At 41.3% G+C, this 14,164-nt stretch overlaps 1 protein-coding gene across 7 annotated transcripts in view; it reads left to right on the forward strand.

Moving 5' to 3' along the window:
* The window catches only part of DMD (dystrophin), a 1,342,375-nt gene that overhangs the window by 873,569 nt on the left and 454,642 nt on the right, over positions 1-14,164 (forward strand). For all 7 annotated transcript variants that reach the window (XM_087938163.1, XM_087938162.1, XM_087938165.1 and 4 more), the window contains exon 54: positions 6,173-6,362. In XM_087938163.1, the coding sequence (XP_087794289.1) occupies positions 6,173-6,362 (190 nt within the window). The remainder of the gene's footprint in view (positions 1-6,172; positions 6,363-14,164) is intronic.

The following is a 14,164-nucleotide window of genomic DNA, read 5'->3' on the forward strand; positions in this document are numbered from 1 at the left end:
ATGTGCAAGCACTGCTCATTATCAAAATATGTCAAGGTCAACGGACGGAGGCCTCATCATCACCTGGAGATGCCCCACATGACGTTATATACAACTTTTTATTGGATGGACAGTTTGAATTATTGTGGGTGGGAACGTTGCCATCACTTTGTATATGTGACTTACGTGCTCATTTTCTCAGATTCAGAATTCCTTTGATGCTAACACTTTATTTCCAGTAAAAGATATCTTTTCTTTAATTAATGGAGTCTAAGTATTTCTTTCTTGGATTTTGAATGGAGCACCAGCTGACATTATTCTGAATCTCTGTTTACCAGCCCACCCGGAAAATTAATAAATTTCTTCCGAGGGGGTCTGAACACAATGTCTAATCCATCCAGCAACCAAGAAAACCTGGGAGAGACAGGAGGACCACCTTCCCTGCTGTTAGAGGCAGCAGGGGAAGCTGAGTTGTTAGCAGAACTACATCTTGATGAAAAACCAGCTGTAAAGCCCAAATGGTCTCTGGGAGTCAGCTGGAAGAATCCAGAGGAAGAGCCCCTTCCAGGAGTGACCATTACCTGACAGCGTAGAAGAGAAGAGCCATCGCAAGAGGATGAAAGAAAGATTTTTTTATTAGTTCAAGCCTTGCATCTTCTAAATGAAGGAAGGAACTCAGACTGATCAAAGGTATGAGAGGGAAGAGGGGGAGGCAGCCTCAGCTATGAGAGCCCAAGCAGCTACCCCCATAAATCAACCTGGACCAGTGCAATAGGTGGCAGCAGCCCAGGGCCCCCTGGTGGGGGGAGCGATGACCAGAAAGCATAGAACTCCAAAGGTGCCTCCGTAAAATATGGAGGGGATCCCAAGGAGTTAGGTTTCTTCCTGGCACGAGTCTGGAGCCACATGGAAGAATATGGGGAGGATTTTTCCTTGGAAGCAGCCAAAGTCAGATGTGTTACCAGGGCTCTGGAAGGGACAGCTGCAAAATGGATGGTGACTTTGCATAATGATAATGCCCCCCAGCTGATGAATTATGATCTGTTCATGACAGCGCTGCGTGCCAGATTTGAAGTCCCACTAGCTGAACATAAGGCTAAAATTTGGATGAAAACCATAAATCAGGAGTGGAGATCAGTGGCTGATTACACACAGGAATTTAAAGAGCTGGCATGCCATATTCGAGGCTGGTCCCAGGGAGCCCTGATAGAAGCTTTTGAAGATGGGCTGAATGAAGATGTTTATCAAAGCTCCATCACCAGAAGAGACCCCAGTGAGCTGCAGCTGTGGTACGTGCTGGCAGCAGAAGTGGAAATTGATTTGACCCGAAACAGATGCAGGGTGGCCTCAGTTGGAGCAAGTCATCCCCCACCAGCCCTCGAGAAGCCTCAAAACCTCAAAAGGGAGGGCCGGCAGCAAAGCCCAAGGCATGCTTCCGATGTGGGAAGGAAGGTCACTGGGCTGCAGACTGTCGTACCAAGCTGGAGAAAAAGGGAGCACCTGAAGGAGGAAGAAAACCTGAAAAAACTCCAGTCAAGCCTTGCAAAATGGCTCTTAAAGTGGAAGAGGTTGTAGAGATCGCCCCTCTGAAAAGAGAGGAGCTGGGAACTCCAACATCTTCTGAAGAGAGTGAATCTGAATTGGAAGACGACTCACTGGTAAATCCAAACAAGGGCCCTATGACCATCCCAGTGAGATTAAGAGTACCCACATCGGGAGCCCAAGGGGAAATGTTGGCCTTGTTAGACTCTGGGTGCGCAAGGTGTGTAATCAGCTCAGAAGTTGTAGAGAAAATGGGTTTAAGGCTAAAGACTTTAAAAATGCCCATAGCCTTTTGCCAACTGGATGGATCAGTAGCTGGGGGAGGCACTGCACATTTCATAACGGAACCAGTAGAAATGACAATGGGGAAGGATAGAGAGACTTTGTGTTTGATTGTTGCCCCTGGGATGGAGCACCCCCTACTACTGGGTTTGCCCTGGCTCTGGAAATGGAACCCCCAAGTTGACTGGAGGAGGGGATCAGTGCACATACATACTGACCAACCCCCAGAAGGGGAAGGGCAATTTCAACAGAAACCCCAGAATCCCACAGATCTGGCTTCCATTGGCACTTAGAATCTGAAGGGGGAGGAGAAAATTCCTGAAGAATATTGGGATTTAAAGGACATATTCAGTGAGAAGGTCTTGGATGATCTTCCCCCTCATCGCTCAACAGATTGTGGTATTGAAATTTTGCCAGGAGTGAAACTCCCAAAACTGAAACTGTCCTCGATGACACCACGGGAGCTAGAAGAGCTGTGGTCATTTATTGATAAAAATTTGGAACATGGTTTCATACAACCTGCTAGGCCTCGAGTAGTGGCCCAAGTATTATTCCATGAGAAGAAAGATGGCTCTCTTTGTTTGTGTGTGGATTATAGGAATTTAACTGCCATTTTGGTGGAGAACGTGTACCCCCTCCCCTTGATGAAGGACATGTTGGCCCACTTAGCCAAAGAGAAAATTTTTACAAAACTTGATCTGAGAGAAGCTTACTACCGAGTTTGAATTAAGGAAGGAGATGAATGGAAAACTGCTTTTAACTGCCCAATGGGGTGTTTCCAGTTCAACATTCTTTCGTTTGGCCTACAGGGGGCCCATGCAGTTTTCATGCAAATGATAAATCAGGTTTTGCATGAACATTTATGCAAGGGGGTGCTGGTTTATCTTGATGATATTCTTATCTACACTGAGACTCATGATAAACATGTGAAGCTAGTGCATTCAGTTCTGGAAAAACTTTGAGCTGCTGAACTATACATGAAGTTGTTCAAGTGTGAATTCCACCAGGAAAAAAAATGATTATTTAGGCTATCGCATATCACATGACAGCATAGAAATGGATCCAGGGAAAGTTCGCACCGTTTTGGAATGGGCCGCTCCCTGCACCAGGAAACAACTGCAGAGTTTCTTGGGATTTGCTAATTTTTACCATCAGTTTATTCCTGCCTTTGCGAATATTGCACTGCCTATTACAAATTTCCTAAAAACCAAAGGGGAGGTGAAACCGAAACCTAGTAAACCATTGGAGTGGTCCATGGAGTGTCAAGCCACTTTTGAGAACTGAAATGACTTTTTGCCACTGAGCAGGTGCTCAAGCACCCAGACATGGACACCTCTTTTGTAATCCAAGCCGATGTGAGTGACGTGAGCAGTGGAAGCGGTGTTACTACAAGCAAATGAAATGGGGACTCTGCAGCCATGTGCATATATGTCCCATAAACTAACTGAGACCAAAAGAAAATGAACCATCTGGGAAAAAGAAGCTTTTGCAGTTCGCTGGGCTCTGTTACCTGGAGGCATTTTCTAGAAGGGGCAAAACACCCTTTGAGGTGTGGACAGATCATAAGAATTTGGAGGCTCTGAAAATACCTCGGAAGCTGTCTCCCAAGCAAGTTCGCTGGGCGCAGTACTTCAAACGCTTTAATTTTTCATTGAAGTACATTCGGGGGGAGGGTTTCATGGCAGATGCTTTATCTAGATTATCTCAATATAATAGTGCCCACCCTGAAGTGGTCTGGCCTATTGTCCCAACCAAACAGTTGGTGGCTCCAGTGGTTACCAGAACTCAGAAAAAGAGGGAAATTGATTTATCAAATGATTTATCTGCACAGTTAAAAGAAGCTCTGAAACTTGATAATTGGTTCCTGGCTCACTCAAATAACTGTATGGTTGGAGATAGATTGGCATGGGTGGGGGCCAAATTATATGTGCCAGCAAAGTTGAGAAACCAAATATTACAGCAAACTCATGACTCTAAAGCTGCTGGACATTTTGGATTCGTAAAGATCTTACACTTGGTTAAAAGACAATTTTGGTGGCCCACCTTGAAAAAGGACATTAAAACTTATGTGGCTAGTTTCCCTATCTGTGCCTCAGCCAAACGGCCTCCTGGTAAACCAGCGGGCTTGCTACAAAATGTAGCTAGATCAACTGCTCCATAGAAAGAAATACCTAAGAGAGGGGAAAATACAGTTATTTGGGTAGTAACAAACTTGTGTTCCAAACAGGTACACTTCATACCTTGTGCAAAAATCCCATCTGCGAAAACTTTGGCTAAACTGTTTATTTTACATGTCTACAGGTTACATGGTGTACCTGAATGCATAATCTCAGATGGGGTGTCCAGTTTACCTCAAACTTTTGGAAGGAGTTCCTTAAGTTATTGGGCTCCACCCAGGGCTTAAGCTCAGCCCACCACCCACAAACCAATGGGGCTTGTGAGAGAACTAACTCAGTACCAGAACAATATGTTAGATGCTATATAAATTATAAGCTGACCTAATGCCATTCGCTAAGGTGGCATGTAACAATTTGGTTCATAGTAGTAGTTGGTTTACTCCATTTAAAGTGGCTTCAGGACAAGACTTTGTACCCATACCTGAGCTACCACAGGAGAAACCTAGTGTTCAGTCATTAAGTGAGTGGATAACCCAACTTCAGCTTACCTGGCCAGTTACCTATAAAGCATTGGATGATGCTCATCAAGCTCAAAAAAATTTGCAGACCAAAAGAGAGCTCCACAAAAACAATATCAGGTTGGAGATAAGGTCTTCTTATCCACCAGATATTTGCAGACCACACAAAAGTCAAAAAAGCTTGGACCTAAGTATGTTGGACCTTTTCCAATTGAACGAATTGTGAATCCTGTGGCAGTCTAACTGAAATTACCAAAAACCCTCCAACGAATCCACCCTGTCTTCCATGTTAGTTTATTAAAATCTGAACATACCTCTGACCTGAGGCCAGCTCAGGTTGCTCTCCCTGTGCCTTTGTTAATTGAAGGTGAACGACATTTTGAAGTTAAAGAAATTTTGGATTCTAGGAAACAAAGAGGTCGACTCCAATATTTTCCAAACATTTTACTCCTTCCCAGTCCGAATGGGTGAATGAGAAGGATGTTTGAGCTCCTAATCTTATCTATATCCTGACAAACCCTAAAATATAGTATTGTTGTGTTACATGTATATTATTCTTTTATCTTGTATTCTTTTTCTTTTATAGGGCTAATGCCTCTTTTGCAGGAGGGTCAAATGTCAGCCTTCAAGATTTGCTTCTTTTGCTTTGCATCTTTTGGCTGTCATAAGTAACGGGAGGAGGAGGGGGAACATAGTTATGGGAAGCAAAAAAGAACTGTATAAGTTGGGGAGGAAATTTCTTGCGTATGTTTCTTTCCTATGCTATGCGCAAGCGCTGCTCTTTATCAAAATATGTCAAGGTCAATGGACAGAGGCCTCATCACCACCTGGAGATGCCCAAATGACATTATATACAACTTTTTATTGGATGGACAGTTTGAACTATTGTGGGTGGGAACGTTGCCAACACTTTGTATATGTGATTTAGGCACTCATTTTCTCAGATTCAGAATTCCTTTGATGCTGCCACTTGATTTCCAGTAAAAGATATCCTTTCTCTAATTAATGGAGTCTAAGTATTTCTTTCTTGGAATTTGAATGGAGCACCAGCTGACACATGCAGAAGATGCCTTTATCCTGTAGTGGATAGACAATGGCTAAAATGATAAAATAAACTAGTTAGGGTTATCCTAGGATTCCAACTAGGGTTGTAAGCTTCTTGACACTCACCTGATTCTATACTTTTTGTTTCTTCTTCTTTCCTGTATGTGTGTATATATACACATATGCATATTTTTTAAAAAGTTATTTAAAAAAACAACGTAGTCAACTGTGATCAACAGATAAGATCACACTTCCTAACCCTGAAATTTATTAGGTTTCAGTAAATTATAACTAGTCAGTGGTTGAGAAATGCTTTATTTGACTTCCCTTAATAGGTTTATATAGAATTTGGAAATAGTGACACCTGTGATTAAGGAGCTTGTTTCAAATTATAATAGTAAAAATTGTCATGTTCACTTCTGTAGAACCATAACTGTCCATTAAGAACGAAAATGTCACTAAATAGCCACTTCTATTTTCCCTTTGCAAAAGGGTAGGAATTAGTTGTAATAGTGGTTTCAGAAGGAAACATTAGTTACAAGGATTTATGACACCTATGCATAAAGTTTATTTCAAATTTCATCACAGTATTACTGAAAATTTATCCTATACTCTCTGTCTATTAGAATGAATGAACCGCTGTGGATCCCAGTTACTCATCATCATGTAACTATGTTTGCACTTTCACAGTGTTGGAGAGCGAGAGGCTTCATTGGAAGCAGCCCTAAGGCTTTTGCAACAATTCTACTTAGATCTGGAACAGTTTCTTGCTTGGCTTACAGAAGCAGAAACCACTGCCAATATCCTACAGGATGCTACATGTAAAGAGACAATTGTAGAAGATGCTCAAGGAGTAGAAGAGCTAATGAGGCAATGGCAGGTAAGCTAAGCAATTGAAATTATAGTGATATTATAATGATGAACTACTTTCACATGGGTATGCCTCAAACCAAAACAATTTAGATATGTCTCTCTATTATTGAACTTTAAATTAATATTCATAAAATATAGATAGATATTCATAAAAATATAGACAGTAGAGAGTATTGATCTCATGTCAAATAAATCACATGTTCACAATTTATACTCCTTTGCTTTTCTTATTTTGAGCAAAATAAGGTAATGTTGCTATCCCCCCCCCCATATATATGAGCAATTTGTATATATTGGGAGAAGGAGATGGGAGTTTAATAGAATTGAAACAGTATCTGAATTTGCACTTAATATTGATAATAGAGCTCACTTTTTCTATATACTAGTGGTACAATATTTTTTATTAGTATAACTTGGAAATAAATTTATTTTGAGTCAAACGTATACATTTATGCCCCTGTAACCCATTGCCTAGAAATCACACAGCTGTCCTTTGAAATGTGAATGAAATGGTATAAAAGAAGATTGTAATATAAACAATGTTTTTATTTTATGTGTTGATAATATCAGGTGATATTCCATTAACAAGGAGATTATTTCAATAGCTTATCAAAGCATCAAGGTTAAGTATCATGCAGTAATTGTACTGCTTCTTTTATCTTTCTTTTCTAAAATACAAACCAAATTTATATCAAGATGCTTCATTCAGGGCTCTCTCTCCTGATGTCTGTTGGTAGAGAGTCCTATAGCACATTCCAATAAAAGTATCTTTTGTTGCACTTAATAATAAATAAAATCCCAAATGAAGTTTATATTATCTTGTGTTGTTTTTATAGCAGTATTAATAATTCATGGTATTTATATATTTTAAGTAGTATATGAGCACTTTATTTTGTGTTACTAACATATTCATATTTGGTAATGTCTGATATGAAGATCATGTTATTGGTGTAGAAGAATAAGTGTACAACTGATATATATATATTTAAATATGTTTATTGAAAGTTTTTAAAAAAAGAATATATTTTTTTAAAAAGAGAAACATGTTCTCACATTTTTGCAACCTTTTCATAGCAGTGTACATTTCTAAGTGTCTAAGTTCTAAAGTCATTTGTTACAAGTAAATCTATAACTTGTTTCTTAGATCCTTGCTTTTTGTTGGTTATTATTACAATTATAATACAATATTTATTTAATTACATTACTTTACATATATACATAGCTATATATAAATTTATGTTTATTTCCATTTTCTCTTGTTGTTTGTTTAATTGGTCTCACTAGACATCTTTACTTCCTTTTTATACAACCATTTGTACCATATATTCCAAGTTGTAAAAAACTCCCCCTCTTCCTTATTTTTTAGTAACATGGTTAGTCTAACCATTTCTGCACATTGGTGGATTTTATTAGTTATTGCCAGATCCTGGGGGTCATTGTTGATTTCCAGTTTTGGGCAAAGACTATCCTTGCCACTGTAATGATATATGATATCAGATGCTGGTGTTTTTTGCTCCGTGTTGGTTCTGTCATTCCAAGTAGAAAAGTCTCTGGATTGAATTTAACCTTTAGTTTTTTCATCTCTTCTAACCATGTCTGTATCTTTTGGGCTTTAGGACATGTCCACCACATGTGAAAATACGTTCCCTGGCTAAAGTTACATTTCCAACATTTGGGTGACATATTAGGGAACATCCTAGCAAATCTTGCTGGTGGGAGATGCCAGCGATAGAACATTTTATAAATATTTTCTTTATATGAGACTGATAACATTAATTTATAGTTAGTTCACCAAATTCGTTCCCATTGTTCTAATTCAATATTGTGGCCACAATTTTTAGCCCACGTTATCATGCTCTCCTTAACTGTTTCCTCTTCCTCTGATATTTTAAGCATATCACAATACCATAAATTGTTTTACAGTGACTTTATAAAGTAATGCCTGTATAAACTTATAACTCCTGAAGGTAAAGATTGTGTGTTCCATTCTTTTTTTTCCACCTTCTGTAGTTATTTGATATTGTCCTTTCTGATTATTTGTTTATTTTGTTATAAAACTATACATATTTTTATTAGCCCTATTTCTGCTTATAAAAAGAATTGATTTGCTCACTATACAGAGAGCATAAACAAGGAATTCTAATTTTAAAATCAAATAATAAGCTTAAAAGCATAAGTGCGTGCAATACATAATGAAAATAATATTGTACTTATCACTGAAAATGAAAGTTTTTAAAAAATCAGTCCCATAATAATCTGTTTTTATAATAATGCACTTTACAACATATGTTAACACAATTGAAATATTACAGAATCATTAAGGTGGCTACAAAATGGACATAATTGTGCATATAGGTTATTCAATAATGCTTTGACAGTTGTCCCTAGCTATTTGTATATTCACAGAGAATGTTTCTATTGGGGCCATCTTTAATGTGAAGCACACACATGCAGAGACCCCAACAGCCTTTGAAGGATCTGCACAAATCTGAAAAGAGTGTGATTACTTTAACAGTTTGATGGTGGTTCTTGTGCACTATTTATTGAATCTAAGATTTTGTTGTTATTAGAAGTACACATTTTTCCCTTTTCTAGCTTACAGTAATAGGACAAATGCAGATCAGAATGTTATCATTATGTTAATTCCTTATAACATTTCAAGAAGAATGAAAAGTGATCTGGTTTTGAACTTCCCTGAAGACGGACCACTAACCGCGATTGTCCATGGTTTTGGTCCATGCTGCAGCATCGGAGAGCCCCAATTGGTCAGATTTGGGGCAGAAGCCACCTCATAGGGGTGGCAGAGGAAGGGGAGACCACCAGGGGAGTCCCAAATCCCTTCCCTGGCTTGGCAACTGCTCCCTCCCAAAGACGTCTGAAGCAGTGGTCTAAAGTGGCCACCCTGAGGGGGGAGATTAAGCTGGAATAAGATTGTGCTGGAGAGAGAAAGAAGCAAACAGCAGGAGGAACGAGATGATATAGTTAAATGGAAAATACCCCCAGGATTATTTTTTTCAAGAATCTTTAAGGAAGGATTTAAAGCAGTGAAGAGAAAGGAGGAAAAAAGGCATGAATTGCTTTTGACAGCGGTGGGGCTTTGAACCAAGAAAGGTAGAAGCTGCAAAAAGAAATCATCTGACTAATTTGGATAAGTATATTTTGATTCTATATAGGCACAAGTAAAGCTGAACTATAGATTGTTAAAGAGAAAATTTCAATACTAATTGGATTTGATTTTTATTCTTGGAAGACTGTGGTTTTAAAAGCTCTGAATAGCTGGGAAAAAATAGGGGGTGAAGATATGTTATAACAAAGAGTGCATCTAACTGGTTAAATTTAACTTCTTTCTTTTTTCTAAAAGACTGTTTCTTAAAAATTGTAAGGAAAATTGATACAATAAAACAAGAACTTTGAAAAACTGAAACATTGTAACAAAGAAAGAAACAAGAAGATTCTGCCCTTGGATTAACTGTTGATTCTGGTATGGATTTAGCATTGGATTTAGCATTGAGGACCAAAACTTGAGAGGAATAAAATAAAAGCTGATTGTTGGAAATCAATTTCATAGACACTATTTGGATTAAATTGTTAAATAGAAAAGGTTTAAAATGGCAATATCTCTTCTGGAATTAAAAATGGAACTTAGAAACATAAAATAAACATTACAAGAGCATGGTGAATCATTGGGCTTTGTTTTAAAATTTATAGAAAATGCAAATGCAGAACATGAACAACAAAGACAAAAGACAGAAGGGGAAGTGGAGCAAACTACAGAAGAGGCCATTTTTAATTTTCATCGAGAACAAAGAATTCTGGAAAGAAAGAGGAAAGGAATGGGAAATAAAAAGAGGAGATGTAAGAAGTTAAATAAAGAGGGGAATATTCCAAAAATTAAAAAAGATAAAAAGAATCGGCAGAAATTTGAAGGGTGGAAGGAAGCTACAAATAGAGAGGGGGACAAAAACTGGAGTGAAAGAATAAAGGGGAAAATAGGAGGGGAAAAGGGGATAAGAAAAGGACTTGGAAACAAAGAAATATGGAAATTGTAAATATGTGGGGGAAAATTGCTTAATTAGACACAGAGATGATGGTTGATTAATATTCAGAAAGGGGATTCTGCAAGGTGTTGAGGGGTAACATAAACAAATGTAAAGTTATGGAAAAGGGACATAGAGACTGATAAGATGGAAAATAGAACTGTTACTTTTGATAATGGAATTTAAGCTCTTTTATGTGTAGAGATAACTGCAATAACTAATGGAATATGCTGTGTCCCTGACACCTGCAGTTCCCAGTCAGGTCCGCCATAACCCTGGCTAGGGGGAAGGGGTGTTGTGTCCCTAACATCTGCAGTCCTCAGTCTGGTCCGCACTTCGAGCGGGAGCACCAACCATTCCCATTGGTTGAGGCCGTTTGACAGCTGCTATAAAAGGGAGCTGTCAAGCGGCATCAGCTGGCTCTCGCTCTCGCCCTCTGGGCTGCCAGCCCAGCCAGGGCAGCCGCAGCAACCTGTTATGCTTCAATAAAGAGATGTTAACCTTCAGCTCCGTGTCTGCCTCGTTGTGTCCTGCCGACAACATAACACTGGCGACGAGGATGGGATCGCACGAAGGAGAGGCAACCGGACTGAATCAGCTGAGCTAGCCACTGAGGGCGAAATCACGGGCGCTGAAGCCGCAGCCGCCGGCGCTCACAAAGAGCGCAAAATTCAAAAGAGCTGTGATCCCTAAAGAGCGAAGCCACGGGCGCTGTAGCCACAGCCGCCGGCGCTCACAAAGAGCGCGAATTTCAAAGGCCTCCTCAGCCGAGGAGACAGGCAACGCCTGACAGGCGCAGCCGCAAAACGCTCTTCTCAGAGCGCGATTTTCGAAGTCACAACTACTGAGGTGACAGACACTGCTGCTGCCGCTACCGAGAGCACGACGCTCAAAGCCTCCATCACCGAGGAGAAACACCCCCCCCCGCCAGGCACTGCCGCTGGCACTACTGAGAGTGCGAAGTTCAAGCCTCCCTCGTTGGGGAGATGAACGCCGCCCACAGGCGCCACCGCCGCCATTCCAAAAGCCGCCGAGACGAGCCGGTCTACCTGTCAAATCCAGAGAGCCCGATCTACCAAGCACCCATCAACAACGATCCCCAGACAAAAGGGCCTGGTCCACCTGTCAAATCCAGAGAGCCCGATCAACCAAGCACCCGTCAACAACGATCCCCAGCCAAAAGGGCCCGGTCTACCTGTCAAACCCCGAGAGCCTGGTCTACCAAGCCAAGAGTTCCCTGCAGGGCCCGATCTACCTCGCCAACGACGACGAGTTCCCTGCAGGCCCCGGTCTACCTCGCCAATGATGACGAGAGTTCCCTGCAGGCCCCGACCTACCTCGCCAATGACGACGAGAGTTCCCTGCAGGCCCCGATCTACCTCGCCAACGATGACGAGTTCCCTGAAGGCCCCGATCTACCTCGCCAACGACGAGTTCCCTGAAGGCCCTGATCTACCTCGCCAACGACGACGAGTTCCCTGCAGGCCCCGATCTACCTCGCCAACGACAACGAGAGCTCCCTGCAGGGCCCGGTCTACCAAGCCAACGCCGAACGTTCTCTGCAGGCCCCGATTTACCGCGCCAACAACGACGAGTTCCCTGAAGGCCCCGATCTACCTCGCCAACTACGACGAGAGCTCCCTGCAGGGCCCGGTCTGCCGAGCCAGCGCCAAACGTTCTCTGAAGGCCCCGATCAACCCGAAAGACACTGAGCACTCCCAGCCGGACCCGGTCTACCGGCAAAGGACTCTACCCCAGCTGAGGATCCCCTGGGACTGGGACCTATTCGCAGGTCTGCCATGTCCCTAGCCAGGGGGAAGGGGGAAGGGGGATGACTCTACCCCCAGCTGAGGAACCCCTGGGACAGGAGCCTATTTGCAGGTCTGCCATGTCCCTAGCCAGGGGGAAGGGGGAAGGGGGATGACTCTACCCCCAGCTGAGGATCCCCTGGGACAGGAGCCTATTTGCAGGTCTGCCATGTCCCTAGCCAGGGGGAAGGGGGAAGGGGTGTGTCCCTGCCTAACTACAGCCCACAGTCTGGTCCACTAGGAGCCTATTCTCAGGTCTCCCATAACCCTAGCTAGGGGAAAGGGGTGCTATGTCCCTGACAACTACAGTTCCCAGTCAGGTCTGCCATGACCCTAGCTAGGGGAAAGGGGTGCTGTGTCCCTGACACCTGCAGTTCCCAGTCAGGTCCGCCATGACCCTAGCTAGGGGAAAGGGGTGCTATGTCCCTGACACCTGCAGTTCCCAGTCAGGTCCGCCATGACCCTAGCTAGGGGAAAGGGGTGCTGTGTCCCTGACACCTGCAGTTCCCAGTCAGGTCCGCCATAACCCTGGCTAGGGGGAAGGGGTGTTGTGTCCCTAACATCTGCAGTCCTCAGTCTGGTCCGCACTTCGAGCGGGAGCACCAACCATTCCCATTGGTTGAGGCCGTTTGACAGCTGCTATAAAAGGGAGCTGTCAAGCGGCATCAGCTGGCTCTCGCTCTCGCCCTCTGGGCTGCCAGCCCAGCCAGGGCAGCCGCAGCAACCTGTTATGCTTCAATAAAGAGATGATAACCTTCAGCCCGTGTCTGCCTCGTTGTGTCCTGCCGACAACATAACAGAATATATTTATTAAATATATTGAAATAATTGAAATGCAATATAAGAAGGGTTGTAATCGAGTAGATTTTTTTAGGAGTGGATTGCAGGCTTTTTTGTTTAAATATATAAAGATGAATGGAATAATTAATGGAATTTGTGTATTAAATGTACTGAAATAAATGAAATTATATAGGAGGAGAGCTGAAATGGAATTAACACCAGTGTTTAGGATTAAATGAGTAGATTAATATGTCTTCTTTTTTGAAATTGTAAACAAATCTTATGAAATTAAAAAGGGGGAAAACCATGCAGAATCTGATTTAAAACTACGCTATGTAGTTTTAAAGGGATTATTAATTTTAATGCAATAAAATGTTAAATGTTTAATGGGATTTAAAAGGGGACATAATTAATGAATATGTAGTACTTAGAGATGGTGCACTTAAACTGATATTTTAAGGGGGAAACTATTTATTAGAAGGAGTGTTTTTAATTAGAATTTAAGATGAAATATACAAATGTGACAAAAGTATCAAAGTATAATAATTATGAAGCTAACATAGATGAACTATAAAGAACTGCTTTACTTTTGTTTGTTTTTTCTTATTAACACTTGAACCTGGATATAAAAATCAGAATATTATCATTCAGTAGCTATTCAAATAAAGATTTTTTTCTGTAACACAGAATCCAAAATACTCTGTAGTAATACACACACACACACACACACACATTTCATTCTACCTGTTTCTAATTTTTCTTATCTGCATAATCTAAGATCAATGTTTGTAGAAAGGTTTTGCAGATCTGCTACCATTCTTTCTGGTTTCTTATTTATCATAAAATACTTTAGATCTCACTTTTCTTATTTACTGATGGAGGTAATTTCATTAGATTTGTTTGTGGTGAAGTTATTGGCTAAAGAAGCAGGGACCCTTCTGGGGGAGTAAAAAAAAACATTCCAGCATGGAGTTAGTTCAAGAGAACAAATGTCTGAAGTCAAACCTATATGTCAATATCTGTTGTTTCTCAAGGGAAGACAGGCAATCTGGTGAGATTCTTGTAATAGAGGTGATCAGCAATAAACTACATACTAGTGTATATTCATGAAGTAGTCCTAGTTTCTTGCACTTGGCAAGAGAGAGAGAGAGGGAAGGAGGGAGGGAGGAAGGGAGAGAGAGAGA

Source organism: Pseudonaja textilis, chromosome 8 (genome assembly GCF_049901715.1).
Source record: "Pseudonaja textilis isolate UNSWEBS1 chromosome 8, rPseTex1.2, whole genome shotgun sequence".
Classification (NCBI taxonomy): domain Eukaryota; kingdom Metazoa; phylum Chordata; class Lepidosauria; order Squamata; family Elapidae; genus Pseudonaja; species Pseudonaja textilis.